The sequence below is a fragment of the Oncorhynchus gorbuscha genome, linkage group LG20, assembly GCF_021184085.1.
Source record: "Oncorhynchus gorbuscha isolate QuinsamMale2020 ecotype Even-year linkage group LG20, OgorEven_v1.0, whole genome shotgun sequence".
NCBI classification, from domain to species: domain Eukaryota; kingdom Metazoa; phylum Chordata; class Actinopteri; order Salmoniformes; family Salmonidae; genus Oncorhynchus; species Oncorhynchus gorbuscha.
The window spans coordinates 7,271,924-7,295,248 of NC_060192.1; the positions used below are offsets into that span (position 1 = coordinate 7,271,924).

Below are 23,325 nucleotides of genomic sequence, written 5' to 3' on the forward strand. Positions count from 1 at the left end.
AACATCCTTCTAGAACACTTGACACCTTGTTGAGTCTGTGGGGGGGGTGCAACTCAAGGTTAGGTATACTCAGCATATTAAGGCGTGAGCCAACGGAAGTGTAGACCCTAGAGGTAGAATCAAGTGTAGGGATTAATTTGGGACAGGGTGTTCTGCCGCATTCAAAACTGAGCTCTCCAATTTCAAGATAAATCCCCCCGGTTAAGTCAAACTCAGAATTAAGTCTAGAACAAACTTTCCTACCTGAAGAGCAACATGTTTGGTAGATTACGGTGATAAACCAATTACATAGTGGTAGTAATCAACATGTACGAAACTATGACAAGGACACACGACCATTTCTTCCAAACGATTTAATTAAAGCACAGACAACAAGTACAGGACAAAACAGACTTAGTTTAATACTAAGTACTGAACAGGTAGAGAGACACCTAAAAATGATTGACAGAACCTTTGACCAAACAGGACATTTGGATGAGCAGCAGCACCTGAAACAGACCAAAGGAATGGTTTAACAAAATTCCCATCATACAGTTGAGCTGCTCGAGAACACAGCCAGTGTCACTTGTCTTGTGGGGAGTGACATTTTGCTTCTTTAAAAAGTCCAATCTTTACAGTCCCAAAATGTTTGGGAGTTTAGTGGACTAATGAAAACAATGTACTGAACAGTGAAATTGTTAATGAGTTACTTCATATAGGGAAATCAATTTAAATAAAATAACCCTAATTTATGAATTTCACATGACTGGGTAGGGGGCGCAGCCATGGGTTGGTCTAAGGCATAGGCCCAGGCAAGCCCAGCCAATTAGTATATGTCCCCACACAAAAGGCCTTATAACAGACAGTTTCATCAGCTGTCTGATCTCAGACAATCCTGCAGGTGAAGAAGCTGGATGTGGAGGTCCTAGGCTGGCGTGATTAAACATAGTCTGCATTGGAGGCCATTTTGGCATACTGAAATTCTCCAAAATGGGATTAAGTGACTTCAGGTAGAGAAGTTAAATTCTGGCAACATCTCTGGTGACATTCTTGCAGTCTGCATACCAATTGCACATTCCCTTAACTTGAAGCATCTGTGGCATTGTGTTATGTGACAGAGCTGCACATTTTAGTTACCTTGTCATTGTCCCCAACACAAGGTGCACCTGTGTAATGATCATGCTGTTCAATCAGCTTCTTGATGTACCACACCTGTCAGGTTGATGGATTATCTTGGCAAAGGATAAACTCACTAAAAGGGCCGTAAAATAAGGGCAGCTTTGTACCTATGGAACATTTCTGGGATCTTTTATTTCCGCTCACAACCTGAGACACTTTGTTGCGTTTATATTTTATAGATGCCATTTAGCAGACACTTTATCCAAAGTGACAGTCACACGTGCAAACATTTGACACAGGTGGTCCTAGGAATGGAATCCAGTCCATGGTACTTGCAACACCAGCTCTACAAACAGAGGCCCACTCAGAGATTACCATTACACCCTGAGGCAGTCACCAGGTAGCCACTTACCTGGGATTACTTTCCCCTGCCTTTTCCTCTCCCCTTTCCCTGAAAAGCATAGGAACCACAATTTTATAACCAGGCCAGTTGTGATTCTAACAGGAAAGACTACGTGCACTATTTAGGGAACAGGGTACCATTTGGGACAAAGGGTGAGTCTCAGATTGAACAGGAACGTAAATATTAAAAGGCAGAGTAAATATTAAAGTACCTTTTGGGGAAGGTTCTCATCGTCTGACACAGGTCTGGAAGGGGAGAGTATCAATTATGGCCTTGGCAACCAGATGCAACAATTACATTTGTGCAAAGCACTTCCAGGAAATGATTTGATAAATGCGTCAGGGAAGCATTGATTAACACGACTTACTCATCTGCCGCCTCTGGCTTCTTTTTCTGGAGACGGGGGAACAACATTAGCCTGATCCCAGATCAGTTTGTGCATACCATCTCGTTGTCAAGCCAAGTTTGAGTAAGAACACATGCTACAAGTAGGTGCCGTGCCAAGTGAAAATGGTAACCTAATCATTACAAAAAACAACAAAAAGTTAGAATTTGATACCAAACAGATACCTTGCCTGCAGAGTCTCCACTCTTGGCTAGTGCCTTCTTCGGCTTCACAGGAGACTCCTCAATGTCTTCCTCCTCATCCTCCATCTCCTCATCACCACTCTCGATGCCTGAGAAGTCATCCTCCACTGGAAAGAAACAAGTTACACAGATGACAGCTGCCAGTCTGAAAGCCCTGTAGTCGATGGATGTCCAAGCCGCCTCTAGAGTCACCCCCTTGGCTAAACCATTTAGTCACCCGATTCCACAGTAATAAACAAGCTACTCCGCAAGACCTTGACAAGCTGAACCCCGAAGTCATTAAGCCCTTCATTTTCACACCCATCAACCCCCTCATCTAGGGCATCCCTGGTCCCCCTACTCACGGGCAATGTGTTCCCCACAGATGTACACAGGGCCAGCACCACTCTTCAGCCTGAAGGTGACAGGAGGGTGGAGTTCAAGCCCAGAGAGATTGACCTGGAGATATGAATACAGACGATAAGTGTTCTCATTCAAACTCAGAGCCTAGCATCCCAGCTAGGATAGGCCTGTAACCCCTGGTGATTACTCCCACTATAAGATATAACTTCACCTTGTAGTCTAGGTCATTAAGAAGTAGTTCAATTTCACAATAGAAATCCAGGTTGATCAATTAAAAAAAAAAAAAATAACTGCAATGCAATAGATTTAAGCCTACAAATTAAAAATTGGGACTACATCTTACCATGGGCATGCCGCTGGCATGCAGGGTCGCCACAGTTATACCTTTACCGTTATCCGGTTCTCCAGTAAGCAACTCCACAATGTTGAACTCTGCTTTGGCGCCTGCGCCCAGACACATCTGCCAGGGACAAGTCAGTCATTTGCAAATGTGCCACTATTGATTTTAAAGTGCGTTCTAGGTTGCATTGATCGCAGTCGTGCTGCCCGTAGTTACATATCAAGTGCATTTCAGACATGCTCAGCTGGGCTGCTACACACGACCTGAAACCTAAAGTCAGTTCATGTTTGTACAGCACTTGGATTGTAAAATGTAATGTTCCAAGATGAGTAATGACTTACGGTTCTCAGGACGAGTTGATGTTGGTAGTTTGTGTCATCCGTTTTGAACGTTTCCTCCATCTTTGACTCACTGAGTTCACAACCTACAAAAACAGAATTTTAAAAAGCCTAACCGATTCCGTCCAACTGCTACATTTAATGGGCACACTAGGAACACACATTTCTAGCTAAATACCTACCCCACAACATCGACAGTGGTTTTTCCTGTTTGTGCATTTTTACAAACTTGGAAAACTTTACCTGGGAAAAACAAAACACTCGTGAGTCACGCACACGGAGACCTAACACATTAAAATGTGCAGAAGTTTGTCAAAGCCTATATTTATTTAGCGGACCTAACGACGTCTCTGGTGGTTATCAGAAACGTCCTTCACCATTGAGCGGAGTTCAGCCATCTAATAATTTCGCAATCAAAGCCTCAATCATAACGTCGCATGAACATGCTTACCGAAGGCGCTGCACGTCAGACTGGTCCCTGGACAGATGGAGAACGAGAGAAATGCATCTTCGGAAACTGTCGATTATAAAGATGACGAGAAGACAGGTGACGCTAATAAAGCATTTAAGCGCCAAAGCTAATTGGTCAGTTAACCGGGGCGACGCACCCTAGAACAGAGGCACTGTTCGAATCCCAATCCACCTGTCTAGCCTCTACCGAGAGAGCACATAAACTAAGAGAGCACATAAACTAAGGAACACTCTTGCTTGAAGGCACCCTCTCCATTCTTTTGTGTGAGGTTGCTCATCGGGTGCCCAGTGGAGCGGTCTCGGGCTAAGACTGCATGGAGTGGAGAGCATGTTCTCGAAAACGGCAATGGAAAGTTTAAAAAAAAACATATTTAAAAAACAAGGCATCCGAGTGATAGCGATGTGAAGTCTGAACGAGTATGATGAAGATGATGCCAGCAATGGAGGGAGGAAGAGGGAGGGGAGTACTGGATGGACTGCTGTTGATAAACTAGAGTTGAAGTTAGGAAGAAGACTTCTAGTGAGCCTGCTGCTCAGCGCGATCCTTCATCTCGTGGACCTGTAAATAGCTTGAGGATGATGATGAGGAGAGTAACCCCGCCGAAACAAGAAGGGGATAAGGAGAGTGAAGAAAACAGATGATGAGTTTGAATCCCGATGAAGCTAGCAACGGTGAGGGAGACCGGTAATGTCGATGAGCTGTACTCCAGACCGAGTGCTGGAGGTGATATGGAAGACAATGATGATGAATTACCTAAGGTGGCAGGTGTGGTGTTGAGCTTGGAGCCCGAGCCTTGCACCAATGGTCATTCATCTGGTCTGGTAGGAGTGAGGTTTTTGGATAAAGTGGACCCTTCCTTTTGGCTGACCCATATCTGGTTTCAGGTTGAGGGGGGAAAAAAGGGAGTACTGTTGAATCGGCGAAGGTAACCCGAAGTGGATTTTTTTTTGTGTTTCTTCCACGGAGCGGGAGCGGCGCCCCGCGCCATGTGAATGGGGACAAGACCTGTTTCTTTCTTTGCTCTCAAGAACAGGGTGCCATTGAAAGGAATGATTACTGGGGTAGCGGTAAGGGTGGAGGTGGATCAACTGAAGTTGAAGATTCCCAGTGTCTTTGACGGTCACCGTTTGGTGCGACGCAGACCTGGTGGCGAACGTGGCGAAACAGAAAAGTCACTGTCTGTCCTGTTGAGTTTTGATGTTAAGCCGTTGCCCAACAAAGTCACGTTAGGATGTATCAGTTATCCCATCAGAGCTTGAGTGCCGAATCCACTACGGTGTTTCAGGTGCCAAGTTTATAGTCATGTTGCAGCAGTGTGTCGGAGGGAGAATCCAATATGTGAGAAGTGTGCAGGAGGGCATGGGACAAGGAAGTGTGCAGTATCAGTGAAACAAGTGGTAGGTGTTAACTGTGGGGGTGCCCGTGTTGCTGGGGATCAGACGTGTCCGGTGCGAGAGAAGCGGGAAGAGGTTGCCAGGGTCAGAGTTGTACAGCAGGTGTAGCGTGCTGAGGCGGTGAAGAAGGTAGAGGAAATGGGTCACGGGTGAGGGATCCTAAGAGGCTCCCGGTGAGTAGTAGACTTTTGCCAGCACGCCGTCAATATTGGCTGATCCCTGGCCGTGACCCCACTCTCCGAGGGTGTCTCACACACTTGTACGTGTGAAACAGGACAAATATAAGCACCCGCTATTTGACCTCTGATTGGCCTACAAATGAAATGGGGGGGTTGATAAGTTAGTTGGCAGGGTCATTTTTTTTCTCTCTCTTTATCCATTTTTGTATCACAAAGCATAATGGATTTATACTCCAGTCCAGTTGATGACGGTAATGCAACGTTAATATTGGATGCCAACTGCCGTTAAACACAGCTGAGGAAGAAGAAGACCGTGCCCTTATGGGATTCCACTTCGTTATGAAGCCAGCAGCGTTGCAGGCTCAGTTGAAGTGCCTACCGGAGGGGCTAACACCTTCGATCATTTTCACTCCCTCAGCTTTGAGACACTTGGCGGAGGCATGCGTGAACACGCAAATGGAGGGCCGAGGGACGATGTTTTGGGGTTCAGACACATTTGTTGTTGGATTCATGCATGGAGATAGATATAGGACTTATCTTTGTATCTGTTTCATTGGGCGGCAGGGTAGCCTAGTGGTTAGAGCATTCGACTAGTAACCGAAAGGTTGCAAGTTCGAATCCCCGAGCTGACACGGTACAAATCTGTCGTTCTGCCCCTGAACAGGCAGTTAACCCACTGTTCCTAGGCCGTCATTGAAAATAAACATTTGTTCTTAACTGACTTGCCTAGTAAAATAAAGGTTAAAAAAATATATTTTTAAAAATTAAGTGTCAGTGACAGCGTTGGAATCGGGGCAATCTCAATTTTGAAGAAGTTGGTTGATCCTTCCTGATGACCTGGTTGGACATGTCTCCAACTGGGTCACCAGGAGGGATCAGCCAATGTGGTTGGACGTCCCACCCAGTTGATTACATTACAGTGGTGGAAGCCCTCAGTGGCACTGCCCAAGCTAATACAGGCTTTTGACCACTAGAGGCCTCTATCATTCTCTATGGATTCATGCCGCTTGTGTTCCAGTTTCTTTTTTAGGGAAAATCTCGTTGGAAAATCCTATCCACTGTGTGGTGAGTTGGCTAGCACAGTAGCAGTCTCTCTAGTCGAGACAGACAGATTGCCTCCCACAATGCTCCAATGTAGTTGCTACCCTAGGTCTGGGATTTCCAAGACTAGTATCAGTAGTAGTGAGTGACTATGTTTAGCCTACTGTGTAAGCGTATGCAGCGTTGTAGTGTGTGACTGTGTAACCTTAGTGTGTGTGGCGTAATGAGGGATGTCTTTTCACGGTGATGTTGCAGAAAACACATAAAGCAAGCAGTTTGTTGTTGTGTGAGAGCCTCAGTTCTTCAATTCTCATTCTCTACAGTGTATGTGTGTGCGTTTGTGTTCTGCAGATAGCCGTGGGATGTATATTTAATGCAACTCGGATCTCTGCAGTCAGTGGAGAACAGAGTGGAGAAAACATGAGCTGAGTGCGCGACCACCGCACCCCTAAGGGGAACCCACACAGACTCACTAACACACACACACACACACACACAAATTCTCATATAAGCAGACACACACACTTGCTCCTAGACAGGCCATCATAGAGTACCGTTTTGGGAAGAGAGCAGAGAGAAAGATGAACGGATGAGAGAGATGCATCCATTTAATGAAAGAGAGAAAGAGCAGACCATTGAAAGTGTTGGCCATAAGTGTATTTGACACAAACATTGTAACACAACACCCATTTCTCTTTAACTAAGCCTACTCAAAAGCCTGCATAACAGCTGCACATTCTCTATGCCAGGCGAATAGAAGACCTCGTCCTCTGATTGCAATGCTGGCTCATAATTCTCACATAACATTCAGACATAAATACAGGCCTTCAGTAATGAGCCATCAAGTCGGGTTTCATATGAAATATAAATAGCAGGATAATGTGGAATAATTCAGATGATTACGGAGCTGATTGCGTCCCTGATGGCTTCTAGCTTGACCGGTGGAATTGACCACTTTAACGACAGCGACATATCGACTGAATACTAATGAGTGTGGGTGTTTGTGAGAAAGAGTGGTTTGAGGGATCGACTGGATGAGGAAATCAAAACTAGCTGAGGACGAAATCCCTAATCCCTTATAGCTACTGTTTACAGGCCTCCTGGGCCATATACAGCGTTCCTCACTGAGTTCCCTGAATTCCTATCGGACCTTGTAGTCATAGCAGATAATATTCTAATTTTTGGTGATTTTAATATTCACATGGAAAAGTCCACAGACCCACTCCAAAAGACTTTCGGAGCCATCATCGACTCAGTGGGTTCTGTCCAACATGTCTCTGGACCTACTCACTGTCACAGTAATACTCTGGACCTAGTTTTGTCCCATGGAATAAATGTTGTGGATCTTAATGTTTTTCCTCATAATCCTGGACTATCGGACCACCATTTTATTACGTTTGCAATCGCAACAAATAATCTGCTCAGACCCCAACCAAGGAGCATCAAAAGTCGTGCTATAAATTCTCAGACAACACAAAGATTCCTTGATGCCCTTCCAGAGTCCCTCTGCCTACCCAAGGACGTCTGAGGACAAAAATCAGTTAACCACCTAACTGAGGAACTCAATTTAACCTTGCGCAATACCCTAGATGCATTTGCACCCCTAAAAACTAAAAACATTTGTCATAAGAAACTAGCTCCCTGGTATACAGAAAATACCCGAGCTCTGAAGCAAGCTTCCAGAAAATTGGAACGGAAATGGCGCCACACCAAACAGGAAGTCTTCCGACTAGCTTGGAAAGACAGTACCGTGCAGTACCGAAGAGCCCTCACTGCTGCTCGATCATCCTATTTTTCCAACTTAATTGAGGAAAATAAGAACAATCCAAAATGTGTTTTTGATACTGTCACAAAGCTACTAAAAAGCAGCATTCCCCAAGTGAGGATGGCTTTCACTTCAGCAGTAATAAATTCATTAACTTCATTGAGGAAAAGATCATGATCATTAGAAAGCAAATTATTGACTCCTCTTTAAATCTGCGTATTCCTCCAAAGCTCAGTTGTCCTGAGTCTGTACAACTCCAGGACCTAGGATCAAGAGAGACACTCAATAGTTTTAGTACTACATCTCTTGATACAATAATGAAAATAATCATGGCCTCTAAACCTTCAAGCTACATACTGGACCCTATTCCAAATAAACTACTGAAAGAGCTGCTTCCTGTGCTTGGCCCTCCTATGTTGAACATAATAAATGTCTCTATCCACAGGATGTGTACCAAACTCACTAAAAGTGGCAGTAATAAAGCCTCTTGAAAAAGCCAAACCTTGACCCAGAAAATATAAAAACTTATCAGCCTATATCAAATCTTCCATTCCTTTCAAAATGTTTAGAAAAGGCTGTTGCGCAGCAACTCACTGCCTTCCTGAAGACAAACAATGTATACGAAATGCTTCAGTCTGGTTTTAGACCCCATCCATCACAGCACTGAGACTTCACTTGTGAAGGTGGTAAATGACCTTTTAATGGCATCAGACCGAGGCTCTACATCTGTCCTCGTGCTCCTAGACCTTAGTGCTGCTTTTGATACCATCGATCATCACATTCTTTTGGAGAGATTGGAAACCGAAATTGGTCTACACGGACAAGTTCTGGCCTGGTTTAGATCTTATCTGTCGGAAAGATATCAGTTTGTCTCTGTGAATGGTTTCTCCTCTGACAAATCAACTGTAAATTTCGGTGTTCCTCAAGGTTCCGTTTTAGGAACACTATTGTTTTCACTGTATATTTTACCTCTTGGGGATCTCATTCGAAAACATATTGTTAACTTGTTAACTTTCACTGCTATGCGGATGACACAAAGCTGTACATTTCAATGAAATTAAATTGCCATAATTGCCCTCGTTAGAAGCCTGTGTTTCAGACATAAGGAAGTGGATGGCTGCAAACTTTCTACTTTTAAACTCGGACAAAACAGAGATGCTTGTTTTAGGGATCTTCTGATGAATCTGACAAATTAATCTTGATGGTTGTACAGTCGTCTCAAATAAAACTGTGAAGGACCTCGGTGTCACTCTGGACCCTAATCTCTCTTTTGACGAACATATCAAGACTGTTTCAAGGACAGCTTTTTTCCATCTACATAACATTGCAAAAATCAGTAACTTTCTGTCCAAAAATGATGCAGAAAAATTTATCCATGCTTTTGTTAGTTCTAGGTTAGACCACTGCAATGCTTTACTTTCCGTCTACCCGGATAAAGCACTAAATAAACTTCAGTTAGTCAGTACGGCTGCTAGAATCCTGACTAGAACCCCAAAAAATTGATCATATTACTCCAGTGCTAGCCTCCCTACACTGACTTCCTGTTAAGGCAAAGGCTGATTTCAAGGTTGTACTGCTAACCTACAAAGCATTACATGGGCTTGCTCCTACCTATCTTTCTGATTTGGTCCTGCTGTACATACCCACACGTACGCTACGGTCACAAGACGCAGGCCTCCTAATTGTCCCTAGAATTTCTAACCAAACAGCTGGAGGTAGGGCTTTCTCCTATAGAGCTCCATTTTTATGGAATGGTCTGCCTTCCCATGTGAGAGACGCAGACTTGGTCTCAACCTTTAAGTCTTTACTGAAGACTCATCTCTTCAGTGGGTCATATGATTGAGTGTAGTCTGGCCCAGGAGTGTGAAGGTTCTGGAGCAACGAACCGCCCTTGTTATCTCTGCCTGGCCGGTTCCCCTCTCTCCACTGGGATTGTCTGCCTCTAACCCTATTACAGGGGCTGAGTCACTGGCTTACTGGTGTTCTTTCATTTCTCTTGGGTGGGTTGAGTCACTGACGTGATCTTCCTGTCTGGGTTGGCGCCCCCCCCCCCTCCCTTGGGTTGTGCCATGGCGGAGATCTTTGTGGGCTATAGGATGTCTCAGGATGGTAAGTTGGTGGTTGAAGATATCCCTCTAGTGGTGTGGGGGCTGTGCTTTGGCAAAGTGGGTGGGGTTATATCCTTCCTGTTTGGCCCTGTCCGGGGGGTATCATCGGATGGGGCCACAGTGTCTCCTGAGCCCTCCTGTCTCAGTCTCCAGTATTTATGCTGCAGTAGTTTGTGTCGGTGGGCTAGGGTCAGTTTGTTACATCTGGAGTACTTCTCCTGTCTTATCCGTTGTCCTGTGTGAATTTAAGTATGTTCTCTATAATTCTCTCTTTCTGTCTTTCTTTCTCTCTCTCGTAGGACCTGAGCCCTAGGACCATGCCTCAGGACTACCTGGTATGATGACTCCTTGCTGTTCCCAGTCCACTTGGCCGTGCTGCTGCTCCAGTTTCAACTGTTCTGCCTGCGGCTATGGAACCCTGACCTGTTCACTGTACGTGCTACCTGTCCTAGACCGGCTGTTTTCAACTGCAGGAGCTGTAGAGATACTCTTAATGATCGGCTATGAAAAGCCAACTGACATTTACTCCTGAGGTGCTGACTTGCTGCAACCTCGACAACTACTGTGATTATTATTATTTGACCATGCTGGTCATTTATGAACATTTGAACATCTTGGCCATGTTCTGTTATAATCTCCACCCGGCACAGCCAGAAGAGGACTGGCCACCCCTCATAGCCTGGTTCCTCTCTAGGTTTCTTCCTAGGTTTTGGCCTTTCTATGGAGTTTTTCCTAGCCACCATGCTTCTACACCTGCATCGCTTGCTGTTTGGGGTTTTAGGCTGGGTTTCTGTACAGCACTTTGAGATATCAGCTGATGTACGAAGGGCTATATAAATACATACATTTGATTTGATTTGATGTTGATCTGAGATACGTAATAACAGAAGCACAAGTCCCCCATCCACAGATTTGTGTGCATTAGAATGAGTCTTCTACACAGTCAATCAAGCCTTTGGAGAAAAAGTGGACCATGGGAGACAGGTAAGTCAACAGGCACGTAGTGAGTCCCAGCGCTAGTTCCTGTTGATGGTGTTGTAACACATGAAAACTAAAAATGGTCTCCGTAGCGATAGAAACCTTCTGAGAGGAGTTGAAGATATCTACAGCAAGCTGCCATGGCCACAGGGCTACTCCATATGCACGGCACACACACAGTGCCACACATATTGCACACGCACACTTAGCACCCTCATTCGACAGTGCACGGCTGAGTGTGTGTGGGATGGAAAGGAGATTCCTCACTGGTTTCAGGGACAACCATGACAATGAGAGAGAGGCAGAGAGGAAGGAAACGGAGAAGGAGAGATGCATAGATCTTGTGCTGTTCAATGGCTAACACTGTTTTCCATGTTGTGTGTGTCTCAGTGTTCAGAGGGCAAGGAGCCAGGAATTCAATGAATCAATACAACTACTAGTGCATGACCTACAGTATCACCCACTGCATATTTGTGTGTGTGTGTGTGGTGTGAGTTAGCTTATGCGAGATTAACTGTTGACAGTGACCTTTCTGACACACACACCACATAAATGCTAGAATACTACAGTGTGAGTGTGAGATGGTAAGACTGCGGGTCTGTGATAATCATTGAGCTCGTCTCACTGCAGAGGCTTATCCCCCCTCTCTTCTGCGTACACACACACGCACGTGCCGCATAAGCACATCTCTCCCCTCTGATGCCTCCCCCCTCACTATCCGAGGAGAGAGTGAGAGGGTAGAGAGGGAGAGAGAGAGAAAGGGAGGCAGGGAGGGATAGGGAAAGTGGAGAGAGTGAGGGTGTGGTGGTGGGGGAAAGCCAGGAGGCGAGTACTGAGAGATCTCCCAGTAATACTTCTCTCCATACCTCGATGTGTTGTCTCTTCCTTTGTTATCGGGGATGGGGAGAACACTGTGATATTGCTTAGCATCTTAGATGTTTTACCATTAGAGAACGAACAGAGGCACGGAGGCTTTACTGTGTTTCCATCGTGCACATCTCTGGGATCTGAACACCGCTGGTTCCTGTGGCCTGATAGTGTTGAGTGTTTCAGCACCATGGACAGCAGCCTATATGGTGTTTGACTCTCTCGCTTCGTTTTGATCCAACTGTACGGCAAAACGGGATCCATTTCTGGCACGCACGTCTCTCCCTGAAGTGTTGCACTCGTACACTCCTCCCCCCAAGGATTGATAAGCATTGTGTTTGTGTCGACAGAGGGACTATCATGCGTTTAACACGCCAATCCAATGCTTTTAACTCCCTGAGAAGGTGACAACGGGTGTACACTTCAGGGAGAAGGAAGAGAATGTTAATTGGGTCTGGGTAAAAGGTGGAGAGGTGGATGTCTTAGTGCTGCTGCTGTGGTGATTAGTATGTAAATCCTACCAGCCCTGTTACTGTGTAGGACATGACAGGCTCAGTGCTGGGTCTCTGTGGTGTGTGTGTGAGTACGAGAGCGAGAGTGAGAGAGAGATTGGTGGGGGGAGGGGAGGGGACAATAATGTAGTCAAGTCACTAAACCTCCAGTCCGAATCGAGTGCCAAGTCCCTAAGCATTCAAGTCCGAGTCCTTTGTGCTCGAGTCACGAGTCCCTTGTTAGTGCTCAAAGCTACATTTTGCAACGTAGAAAGCTGAATAACTTAGTGTCTTGCACATTGGTAAGGCCAGCCACTATCTGACATCTGCTTTTATATATATATCATGTTGAATAATAACAAGGGAGAGAGACTTTCTGACAACAAAGTCATGACTGGTCCAGTCCGAGTCCTGGACTTGTGTATTACGTAACACTCACCGTCCCACTCTGTTGCGTCCTTAGTGTGTGTGTGTGTGTGTGTGTGTGTGTGTGTGTGTGTGTGTGTGTGTGTGTGTGTGTGTGTGTGTGTGTGTGTGTGTGTGTGTGTGTGTGTGTGTGTGTGTGTGTGTGTGTGTGTGTGTGTGTGTGTGTGTGTGTGTGTGTGTACTACAGAGCACAATACTTTCAAGCCTAGACAGCTCCTCAGACCACCACAGACTCTCTCTGTCACACACACACACACACACACACAAGCACTGCATGTGATAGTTGAGGAGATTGGGGACTATGAAAGGGACAGATGGAGAGGGCCAGCTGCTGTGGTCCTTAATGAGGCATCTAGTTGCATAACTCAATCCTAAAACCCCAACACTTTCTATTTACATGACATGACCAAAAGTATGTGGACACCTGCTCGTCAGACATCTCATTCCAAAATCATGGGTATTGATATGGAGTTGTTCCCCCCTTTGCTAATATAACAGCCTCCACTCTTCTGGGAAGACTTTCCACTGGATGTTGGAAACTTGCTGCAGGGACTTCCATTCGGGCACAAGAACATTAGTGAGGTCGGGCACTGATGTTGGGCGATTAGGCCTGGCTCGCAGTCAGCGTTCCAATTCATCCCGAAAGGTTAATGGTTTGAATCCCAGAACCGACTAGATGACAGATCTGTCCATGTGCCCTTAAGCAAGGCACTTAACCCTAATTGCTCCTGTAAGTTGCTCTGATAAGAGTGTCTGCTAAATGACTCAAATGTAAAAATATCTTGCTCTAAACCCCGAAAATATCTATCTCTCTATCTAAACCCAATACATTCAATCTATCTCTCTAAACCCGACACTTTCTAGCTGTCTATCTTATCCCTAACACTTTCTATCTCTCTCTAAACCCAATACATTCAATCTATCTCTCTAAACCCGACACTTTCTAGCTGTCTATCTTATCCCTAACACTTTCTATCTCTCTCTAAACCCAATACTTTCTGTCTATCTCTCTCTAAACCCAATACTTTCTGTCTATCTCTCTCTAAACCCAATACTTTCTATCTCTCTCTAAACCCAATACTTTCTATCTCTCTCTAAACCCAATACTTTCTGTTTGTCTTATCCCCAACACTTTCTATCTCTCTCTAAACGCAATACTTTCTGTCTATCTTATCCCCAACACTTTCTATCTCTCTCTAAACCCAATACTTTCTGTCTATCTTATCCCCAACACTTTCTATCTCTCTCTAAACGCAATACTTTCTGTCTATCTCTCTAAACCCAATACTTTCCATCTCTCTCTAAACCCAATACTTTCTATCTATCTATCTATCTATCTATCTATCTTATCCTTAATAGTTTCTATCTCTCTCTAAACCCTGACCCTTCTATCTATCTATCTATCTATCTAGTCATGCTCTCAATTCATTCTCTATCCATTTTAAGTGTAACACAGCGAGACTTTCTTTCTGCACTCTCTTTTCTGTGTTTCTCTGCTCCCCTTTTGCCCTCTGTCCTTTCAGATGTACAACAGGGCATCGCCATGGATACTGGCATTTGCTAGGTGAATACCAAGGGGTAGAGCTCTGTTGGTACACACACACACACAATGTCTAACGACAATCAGCAGTTTTCATTCCTAATTATTGACAAAGGCAGGTACATTGTCTGTGGTAGACTAAATCCCTTTCAAGTATGAAAAGACAGTAAATGAACATTTAGGCTGAATATTTGAAGCTTTCTTTTTAATTCTAGAGCAGCTTCAGCACGACTTCTGTTTGGTATTTGGAGCCAGGACATACTGTATATTTTAATGTATTGATCTGTCCTTACAGGCTCTGTTTGTGTGTGTGTGTGTGTGTGTGTGTGTGTGTGTGTGTGTGTGTGTGTGTGTGTGTGTGTGTGTGTGTGTGTGTGTGTGTGTGTGTGTGTGTGTGTGTGTGTGTGTGTGTGTGTGTGTGTGTGTGTGCGCGCAGTGTTAGAGATCGAGAGGCATGCAGTTTGGCACAGCATAGCGGGAGGAGAGAGAGAGAGACAGAGAGAGAGAGAGAGAGAGATCAGGACAGAAAGAGCAGAAGAGACGTGGCACATTGCGAGGTTCAGGCGAAGGGAGGCAGGACATGCGGACGGCAGAGAAATCACCACCACCACACTGTGTGCTGACAGAGGTGTAGAAAAACAAGCGGCACGTCACATCAAGAAGATCGCTGCGCAGACCGGCTGTCGAACAACAACCTATTCTCCGCGTGCATTCCGTTAGCAGGTCTATCTGGACAGAACGGCTCTGTCTGGTTGTGTGAAGCCATGCCACCGGGCCATTACCGAATCGGTGCCCTATCAGCGCTACTCGGTGTCTGTGTGATTTGGACCGGGTTAGCAGCAGAAACACAAGGTAATGATGCTGGGTTTAACTTTCTGGCCGGTGTGTGTGTGTGTGTTGTTATCTCTGTGCTAACCCATTTGATGGATTTGTATGAGGTTCCCCTTGGCTCCTATCCAGCACAAATGACTATCACAACTTTGCTTTGTCTGTGTTGCTAAATAGCATAGGCTACTAGAATTCTAGCCTATTGCAGTTAGAATCATGATACAAATCTTCATTTTAATCCTAATAGGCTATTCTAATTGATTTGTTTGAGCACTTTCAATTACGTTAGATGCAGTGGAGGCTCCTCAGAGAAAGAAGGAGAGGAACATTCTACTCAGTGAATTTCATTTTTTTAAATTATAAAACATGATAAACTGTAGCCTTTTTAGACAAAACATGTCACCAAATAATATAATGATTAAAACACACTGTTTTGCAATGAAGGTCTACAGTAGCCTCAACAGCACTCTCTGCAGTAGCACCATGGTGTAGCCGGAGGACAGCTATTTCCATCCTCCTCTGGGTACATTGACTTTAATAGAAAAACCTAGGAGGCTCATGGTTCTCACCCCCTTCCATAGACTTACACAGATTTATAGAGAAGAAAACCTTGTCAGCAGTGCCGCTTACTGACAACAGCCGAGACAAACAACTTAACACCTTTTTTGATAGATTTGAAACAGCGGGCAGGCCTCCTGTAAATGACTTACCCCTCCCAAATGACAGTCCCATAATTATCTCTGAAAAGGATGTCCTTCGGGTCTTCTTTAAACTCTATCCTTGGAACCAACAAGCTGTGGTGATCTAAACTGGCAGATTTTAGGGCGTGTAAATGGCAACTGTGTGACATATACAGAATACTTTTTCAAGTGTTACTGGACAGCTGCAGAATCCCTGAAATCTATTGGGACCCTTCCCAAAGTGAATAATTCCAAATCCCTGAATGACTATTGTCCCATCTCCTTGACCTCGGTGATAATCAAATATTTGGATTGTGTTGTCCTGGGACGGAGAGCCTACTGGACCTTTCCAGTTCGCATATAAACCAGGCCACGGGGAGCGAGTTTGACAAAGAATATGCCAAGCGTCACATCTGCCTGTAGCCCGGCAAGTGCGGGGAGCTGGAACAGGCCGCACTGGGTGCTGGCGAACTGGGGATACCGTGCGTAGAGCTGGCGCAGGATATCCTGGGCCGAAGAGACGCACCGGAGACCAGGAGCGCTGATCCGGCACAATCCATCCTGGCTGAATGCCCACTCTAGCACGGCAACTGCGGTGAGCTGGAACAGAGCGCACCGGGCTGTCAATGCGCACTGGAGACACCATGCGCATCACCGCATAACACGGTGCCTGACTGGTCACACGCTTCCCACGGTAAGCACGGGGAGTTGGTTCAGGTCTAAACCCTGACTCCGCCAATCTCCCCATGTGCCCCCCCAAAAATGTGCTGCCTCTCGTGCTTGCTTCGAGGTCGCGAACCCCGGTGTCGACGTTGTTCCTCCCTCACTGCCTCCGTCTGCTCCCATGGAAGGATATCCAATCCGGCCTGGATCTCCTCCCACGTCCAGGATCCTTTACCCTCTAAGATCTCCTCCCACGTCCATGATCCTTTACCCTCTAAGATGTCCTCCCACGTCCAGGATCCTTTACCTTCTAAGATGTCCTCCCACGTCCAGGATCCTTTACCCTCTAAGATGTCCTCCCACGTCCAGGATCCTTTACCCTCTAAGACGTCCTCCCACGTCCAGGATCCCTTACCGTCCAGGATCTCCTCCTACGTCCAGGATCCTTTACCCTCTAAGATGTCCTCCCATGTCCAGTCCTCCTGGCCACGCTGCTTGGTCCGTTTTTGGTGGGATCTTCTGTTACGGCTATCGTTAGTACAATGAAGAGTGGACCATGGTGCAGTGTGGTAGGCGTACATCGTCTTTTTATTGATGACACCAAAACAAAATAACAAAGACAAAAACAAAAAAAACGCTCAGTTCTGTAAGGCTAAGAAACTAAACAGAAAACAAGATCCCACAAAACCTAAACGGAAAATGACAACTTATATATGATCCCCAATCAGAGACACCGATAGACAGCTGCCTCTGATTGGGAACCACACTCGGCCAAAACAAAGAAATAGAAAACAGACTTTCCCACCCGAGTCACACCCTGACCTAACCAAACATAGAGAATAATAAGGATCTCTAAGGTCAGGGCGTGACACTATAATTGACTCAATACTCTCCTGGACTGCAAACACAAAACAGATACAAAAAGGGACAACAAAGACTGTATTTCCTGAGGAGATTAAATATATATCAGGTCAATAAAAGAATAACAACTAAATTCTATAAATCCTTTGTTCAGAGTGTTCTCACTTTCTGTTTCCAAGCCTGGTACAATCAGCTATCCATCGCAAATGAAAACCAGCTGCACAAAATAGCAAAGCAGTGAAGCAAAATCAGTGGAGTTAATGTCAAGAACATGGAAGCGCTGTCCAGACACACCCACTCAACCAGGAGTACCAGCTCCTACCATCATGCCGCAGATACAGTCCAAATCAAATCAAATGTCATTGGTCACATAGCGAAATGCTTGTGCTTCTAGTTCCGACCGTGCAGTAATATCTAACAAGTAATCTAACAATTGAACAACAACTACCTTATACACACACGTGTAAAGGAATGATTAAGAATATGTACATATGAATATATGGATGAGCGATGGCCGAACGGCAAGATGCAGTAAATGGTATAGTCCATCTTTACAAAACCGCCAGAGCCCAGATATCATTTATTCCCACCAGTGTAAATCAATTGAATAAAGAACTGCTCAGCCCCTCCCACTTCCCAGAATTTTACATTTACATTACATTTAAGTCATTTAGCAGACGCTCTTATCCAGAGCGACTTACAAATTGGTGCATTCACCTTATGACATCCAGTGGAACAGTCACTTTACAATAGTGCATCTAAATCTTAAGGGGGGGGGGGGGTGAGAGGGATTACTTATCCTATCCTAGATATTCCTTAAAGAGGTGGGGTTTCAGGTGTCTCCGGAAGGTGGTGATTGACTCCGCTGTCCTGGCGTCGTGAGGGAGTTTGTTCCACCATTGGGGGGGCCAGAGCAGCGAACAGTTTTGACTGGGCTGAGCGGGAGCTGTACTTCCTCAGTGGTAGGGAGGCGAGCAGGCCAGAGGTGGATGAACGCAGTGCCCTTGTTGTTGTATGAACTGAATTATAAACTTTATCCACATGTTGTCTGCTGTATTTCTGGCCTGTGATTTATGCACCTATTGTTGTTGTTTGTTGAGAGGCATGACACATTTCCCAAAAGGGACACACAATAAAGAAGTATTGTTGTTATATTTAACTAGGCAAGTCAGTTAAGAACAAATTCTTATTTACAATGACAGCCTAGGAACAGTGGGTTAACCGCCCTGTTCAGGACAAAATATTTTTACCTCGTCAACTTGGGGATTTGATCTCGCAACCTTTCGGTTGCTGGCACCAACACTCTAACCACTAGGCTACCTGCCGCCCCATTATTAAACTACTTATGGCGACTTCCGAAGGACGTCCTCCAATATATCAGCGCTCTTGCAGTATGAACTGACATGTCTATCCAATCAAAGGATCAGAGAATGAATCTAGTACTGAAAGCATAAGCTACAGCTAGCTAGCGCTGCAGTGCATAAAATGTGGTGAATAGTTGACTCAAGAGGAGAGAAAGACATTAGTTTGTAACAGTTTTGAACAAATTAATTTCTTCAAAAAATGAAGACGCAGCTGACAGAGAGAGCGCTAGCTATATTCCGTTTGTGTTTTTGTTTGTTGTTGAGTTGGCTAATTTAGCCCACTCAAACAACCGGACTCAAACAGAGAGGAATACTATTTATGTTAGCTCGCTGGCTAAGGATATCCTACACTTCAACTTCTTCAAGACAGGGTAAGCTTTCGTTTGATTAATTTATTGCCACCGGAGACCGCCGGTGTAACTTCTAAACTTCTTGCTGTACACTGTACTGCAAGATTGTACATATGGAAATGAGATGAGTCATTCAATGCTGGAATGGATTGTGGGTTTACTAATGTATTAGTTCTAGTTTGTTGACCGTAACATTATTTTGGTGGCATCGATGTAGGCTGTATTGCGATTAGCGGTTATGGTATGAAGATTTAGCTTGTGTAGATTTTTTCCGCCTGGTGTTGTGTTTTGCACTCTTGTCCAAAAGCGAAGCAAAAATGTGAGAGAATTATACAACGAGCAAAGTGATGATGCTGTATGTGGCTGCTATGAAAGTGAACCTATGTGTGCAGGTGATCAGGGGGCGAATTTATTCCACCAATTCTGTCGCAAAAAGTTTCTTAAATTGAACGCGAATGGAACAAAATGGGCTTACCTGAATTTGTCAAATGGAAACTCTCGGTTTAGTTCTGGTTTACAACTGTTTGGACTAATTTCACCCCAGATCAGCTAGATGTAGGGAAGAGTGTGCAAGGCGGTCTGTCTGCCACCTTGATTATTCCAATTATTCAAATTTGTCTCTCGACCTGTGCACCTACGTTATATAAACTTTCATTTGTAGGCTAGGTTGTAGCAACCTCAGGATGGATATAGGCCAAATATATAATGCAGTAGCCTAAACCTATCGATGTAACATTGAGCTAGCTGGGTGAATGGAATATGAATGACAGTCATCCAAAATACTGTAATAGAAACAAGGCCATGCCACCTCCCAAAAAAAAAAAAAAATCCTCCCTAATCTTAAATGGCCCAACCACCACTGGTTGGACATCTCTGAAGGTGCTTAGGCCATTTGGCTAAAGCTACATTCGACCTAATATTTTCTGGCCTTGATGAGAGAGCTTGTTAAGCAGGCACTGGCATAGCCTACAGCATGACGCGTGGGAGTCAAACAAAGAAATAACACAAAACACACAGCAATTACCATAGCCAATCGTTGTTCGGGATTCTGCCAGGGAATTTATGAATATCTCTGGTTGTCGGCAAAAAAAATACGTGTGTACACGCGCGCGCGCGTGTGTGGTGTGTGCAGAGTTTAGAAAACGTGGGGGGTTTGTCTGGTTGCTGCAGCATGATCTGGAGCCGCGCTCGACAAAGGTGATGAAGACGTTGCAGGGTCCCCCCTCTAGTGTGTGTGCGTGCGCGTGTCAGACAGGCTACCTATTAACCTCCACGATCCCCTCCGCTGAATGTCAGACAGCACCGTTTCTCTGTTGTTGCTGTTCTCTATTTAATCAACATGGTCTCTGTCTCTCTCGCTCCTCTACCCAGTTCATGGGCTGTACAATAACAAATGATTGTGTGTTTAGCCTTCCGGAGAGGCTGTCAGTTATTCCTCCTCGTCACGTGTTGATAAAAACGGCGATATAATATTATCCTATTAGAACTCGGTAGCCATATAGCCGATCTGTTTTCTACTCATATCACAGACAGTGGGCTGCCATGCAACTGTCTCTAATACATTCATTGTATCAGCTTCTGCTGTGCGTTTGTGTGTGTGTGCGTGCGACGCGTCTGAGAAATTTGCTGCTATGCACAGATATTTCATCGGGAGAAGAATGTATGTTGTTATTAGATTGACCTCATTTCAACATGCGAGAGGTTATGACAATTGTATCATCGCGGTCTCCCACCCCGACGCCAGTTGATGGTGACTGTATCGGCTAGGGCACAGAGGTCTGGTCTCTCCATGAACGCAGGGCTCTAACTGGTTTAAAGCAGGGGTCTCCAACAGGTCGATCGCGAGCTCTCAGTAGCTAGCAGCCCACATATGAGTAACTCGCCAAACAATTCTGAAAGTAAGGCCTACATGACATGTTTCGTGTTTTTCACCGCACACTGTCATAAACAAATCGCACATGTATCAGACACCGAAATCTCCCGGCTACTAATCTAATCAACGTAACATTGACATTATCCCACCGCTGGTTAGGTTCTATTGGCTTAAAAAGCCAAACATAACACAATATCTGCTATTTAATTAACAACAATATTGCCCCTGTCTGTCTGTGTGGTGCGCGCTGTTTGTCTATCACTCCATGTGTAGTAAGTTGATGTGATGACCATCTTGTGGGTTGTGGGTTGACAGAAATACTTCCCCCAAAACCTTCTCAATTAAATGTTAACTGGCCTTACTTGTCAGAAGTATATCATGTGTAAATATATCATTTGTATCTATTATTTGTTATTTGCAAACTTTGCAATGAAATGCACAACAGCAGTACAGAACCATTGCGAGACACATTACTCACTGCGCAATTAAAGGGCCAGATGCGCAATTAAAGGGGAATTACACTCACAAATCTAAATTGGTTAGTTTTCTTCCAGATCTGATGTGAAATTAAGCATTCACATGGACCCAGAACATTCTATTTCGTTTTTTTTCTATGAACAATTGAAATTTTGAGAGTGGAAACCAGCAAAAATATAAACTCAGGAAAAATAAAACTGACAAAACATAAATAGAGGGGAAAAAATCACTGATTTTATAGGGCCCCCCTTAAGAGTTGTTTATTAATCATTATTTTACCAGGTATATTGACAGAAAACATAATGCACTACTTTCTCTTGAACACCAAGGACCCGGGGAAGAGAAGAATGTGCCTATTTGAAAGCTAGAAAAAAATGAGTAGCCTGAGACACGTTTCATATTTTTTAAGTAGCACTCATGCCAGAAAAGGCTGAAGACCCCTGCTCTGGAGTCTAGCTAGTCTCTCCTCTCCTCTCTCCTCTTCTCTCTTCTTATCTCGACTTCTCTCCTCTCTTCTCCTCCCCCCTTTTCTCGCCTCCTCCTCTTCCCTACCCTTCCCCTGGTGTTACATTCACTTCCACTGTTTCTATCCTCCTTCCCCTTTCCTGTCATCCTTTTCCCTTCTATTCTCTCTCGCTCTTTCGCTCCTCTTCCCCCTTTCCTTTCTTCTCTCTTCATACTCTCCTCTCCCTTCCTTTCCAATATCCTTCTCCCCCTCCTCTCTCTCCTCGCCGTGGCAGGTTGTCTGTTCTCTCCTCTGTAAAACTCACTCAGCCGTAATTTGTCTTTCTCCTCTCATCACATCACCTCGCATTCTTTCCCCACCATCCATCGTGTTCTCTCGTTCGGCAGAGGCCCACCCTGGCTTCTTCTTGTTTTTCTAAAGGCTGAGTAAGAGGGAAGCTGTAACTGTGAACAACACAGGCCAATATGTCCTTCAGCGCAATCAGCCCAGTCTTCTTATTGGAAAACCAACTAAGGCCTAAGAATCCTATAACACATTTTTTTGCCATGTGTATGGACAGAATATCTATTTCCATTTAACATCAAAACGGTGTGTGTGTGTGTGTGTGTCCAGGATTATCAGTTCTGGCTGACTGTGGGGTTATAGGGATGCTGCTGACACTATTCCACAATAAAAGCAATTAACTGCAGCTTTACTGTGTGGCTAAGCTGCTCTGAACCCATCCGCAGTGTGTGTGTGTGTGTGTGTGTGTGTGTGTGTGTGTGTGTGTGTGTGTGTGTGTGTGTGTGTGTGTGTGTGTGTGTGTGTGTGTGTGTGTGTGTGTGTGTGTGTGTGTGTGTGTGTGTGTGTGTGTGTGTGTGTGCGTGTGCGTGTGCGCGTGCGCGTGCGCGTGTGTGTGTGTGTGTGATTGAACTGTCAGGGCTTTTGTGTTGTGGCTTGTCTCTTCCTCTGCACTTTTCCTGTTGCTGCTGTTGTTGGCCTGACTAGGTGGTTGTGCTTTGACGTTTCCGTGGCTTTAGCCCAGCCTCTACTAGGGGTGGGATGAGAACAGAACAGAAGTTTTTTTATCAGGATAATAACCCAGTGAGAGTACTAGGCCGCGATTCAGCTATGCACATTTTTAAAGCCAGCGTTTCCGCTCTCGGGGAAATTCACGGCAAATGCAGATTGTGTCGGCTCATTCCAAAATGACCTTTAAATGTCAAGCAGGCTTTAAGGAGGCTCTACCGTTGATCAGATAGAATCCCGGCCCTAGTCCCACTCCTCTATACCCGCCTGATTGGATTCTAGGGAGTTTTTCCTAGCCACCGTGCTTCTACACCTGCATTGCTTGCTGTTTGGGGTTTTAGGCTGGGTTTCTGTACAGCACTTTGAGATATCAGCTGATGTAAGA

General features: G+C 45.0%; 2 protein-coding genes across 3 annotated transcripts in view; one reads left to right on the forward strand and one right to left on the reverse strand.

Annotated features, from left to right (window-relative positions):
• Window positions 1-338: 338 nt before the first annotated feature.
• LOC124006981 (nucleoplasmin-like) lies at window positions 339-3,727 on the reverse strand. 2 transcript variants are annotated; one of them, XM_046317198.1, is made up of 10 exons: window positions 3,561-3,727; window positions 3,292-3,352; window positions 3,113-3,195; window positions 2,775-2,891; window positions 2,434-2,527; window positions 2,072-2,196; window positions 1,869-1,894; window positions 1,713-1,746; window positions 1,511-1,549; window positions 339-488 (listed from the first exon to the last, which is right to left on the reverse strand). In XM_046317198.1, exons 2-9 carry the CDS (start codon window positions 3,326-3,328, stop codon window positions 1,517-1,519), a joined length of 549 nt encoding a protein of 182 aa, XP_046173154.1. In that variant the 5' UTR covers window positions 3,329-3,352; window positions 3,561-3,727; the 3' UTR covers window positions 339-488; window positions 1,511-1,516. The 2 variants fall into 2 exon arrangements, with proteins under 2 accessions (XP_046173154.1, XP_046173155.1); XM_046317199.1 differs by lacking the exon at window positions 3,561-3,727 and adding an exon at window positions 3,448-3,530.
• An 11,130-nt stretch (window positions 3,728-14,857) lies between these two features.
• LOC124007536 (seizure 6-like protein) overlaps window positions 14,858-23,325 on the forward strand; it is a 48,290-nt gene continuing 39,822 nt past the window's right edge. The window contains exon 1 of the mRNA XM_046318180.1: window positions 14,858-15,222. Within this exon, the coding sequence (XP_046174136.1) occupies window positions 15,135-15,222 (88 nt within the window). The 5' untranslated portion in view covers window positions 14,858-15,134. The remainder of the gene's footprint in view (window positions 15,223-23,325) is intronic.

Excerpts from the sequence above, each read along its gene's own strand:
- LOC124006981 (XM_046317198.1), bottom strand. The coding sequence starts at position 3,328 with ATGCACAAACAGGAAAAACCACTGTCGATGTTGTGGG. Across the intron at positions 2,528-2,774 it reads ATGCCAGCGGCATGCCCATG|GTCAATCTCTCTGGGCTTGA; the intron begins GTAAGATGTAGT and ends TCATATCTCCAG. Across the intron at positions 2,197-2,433 it reads CTGTGGGGAACACATTGCCC|TGGAGGATGACTTCTCAGGC; the intron begins GTGAGTAGGGGG and ends GTTTCTTTCCAG.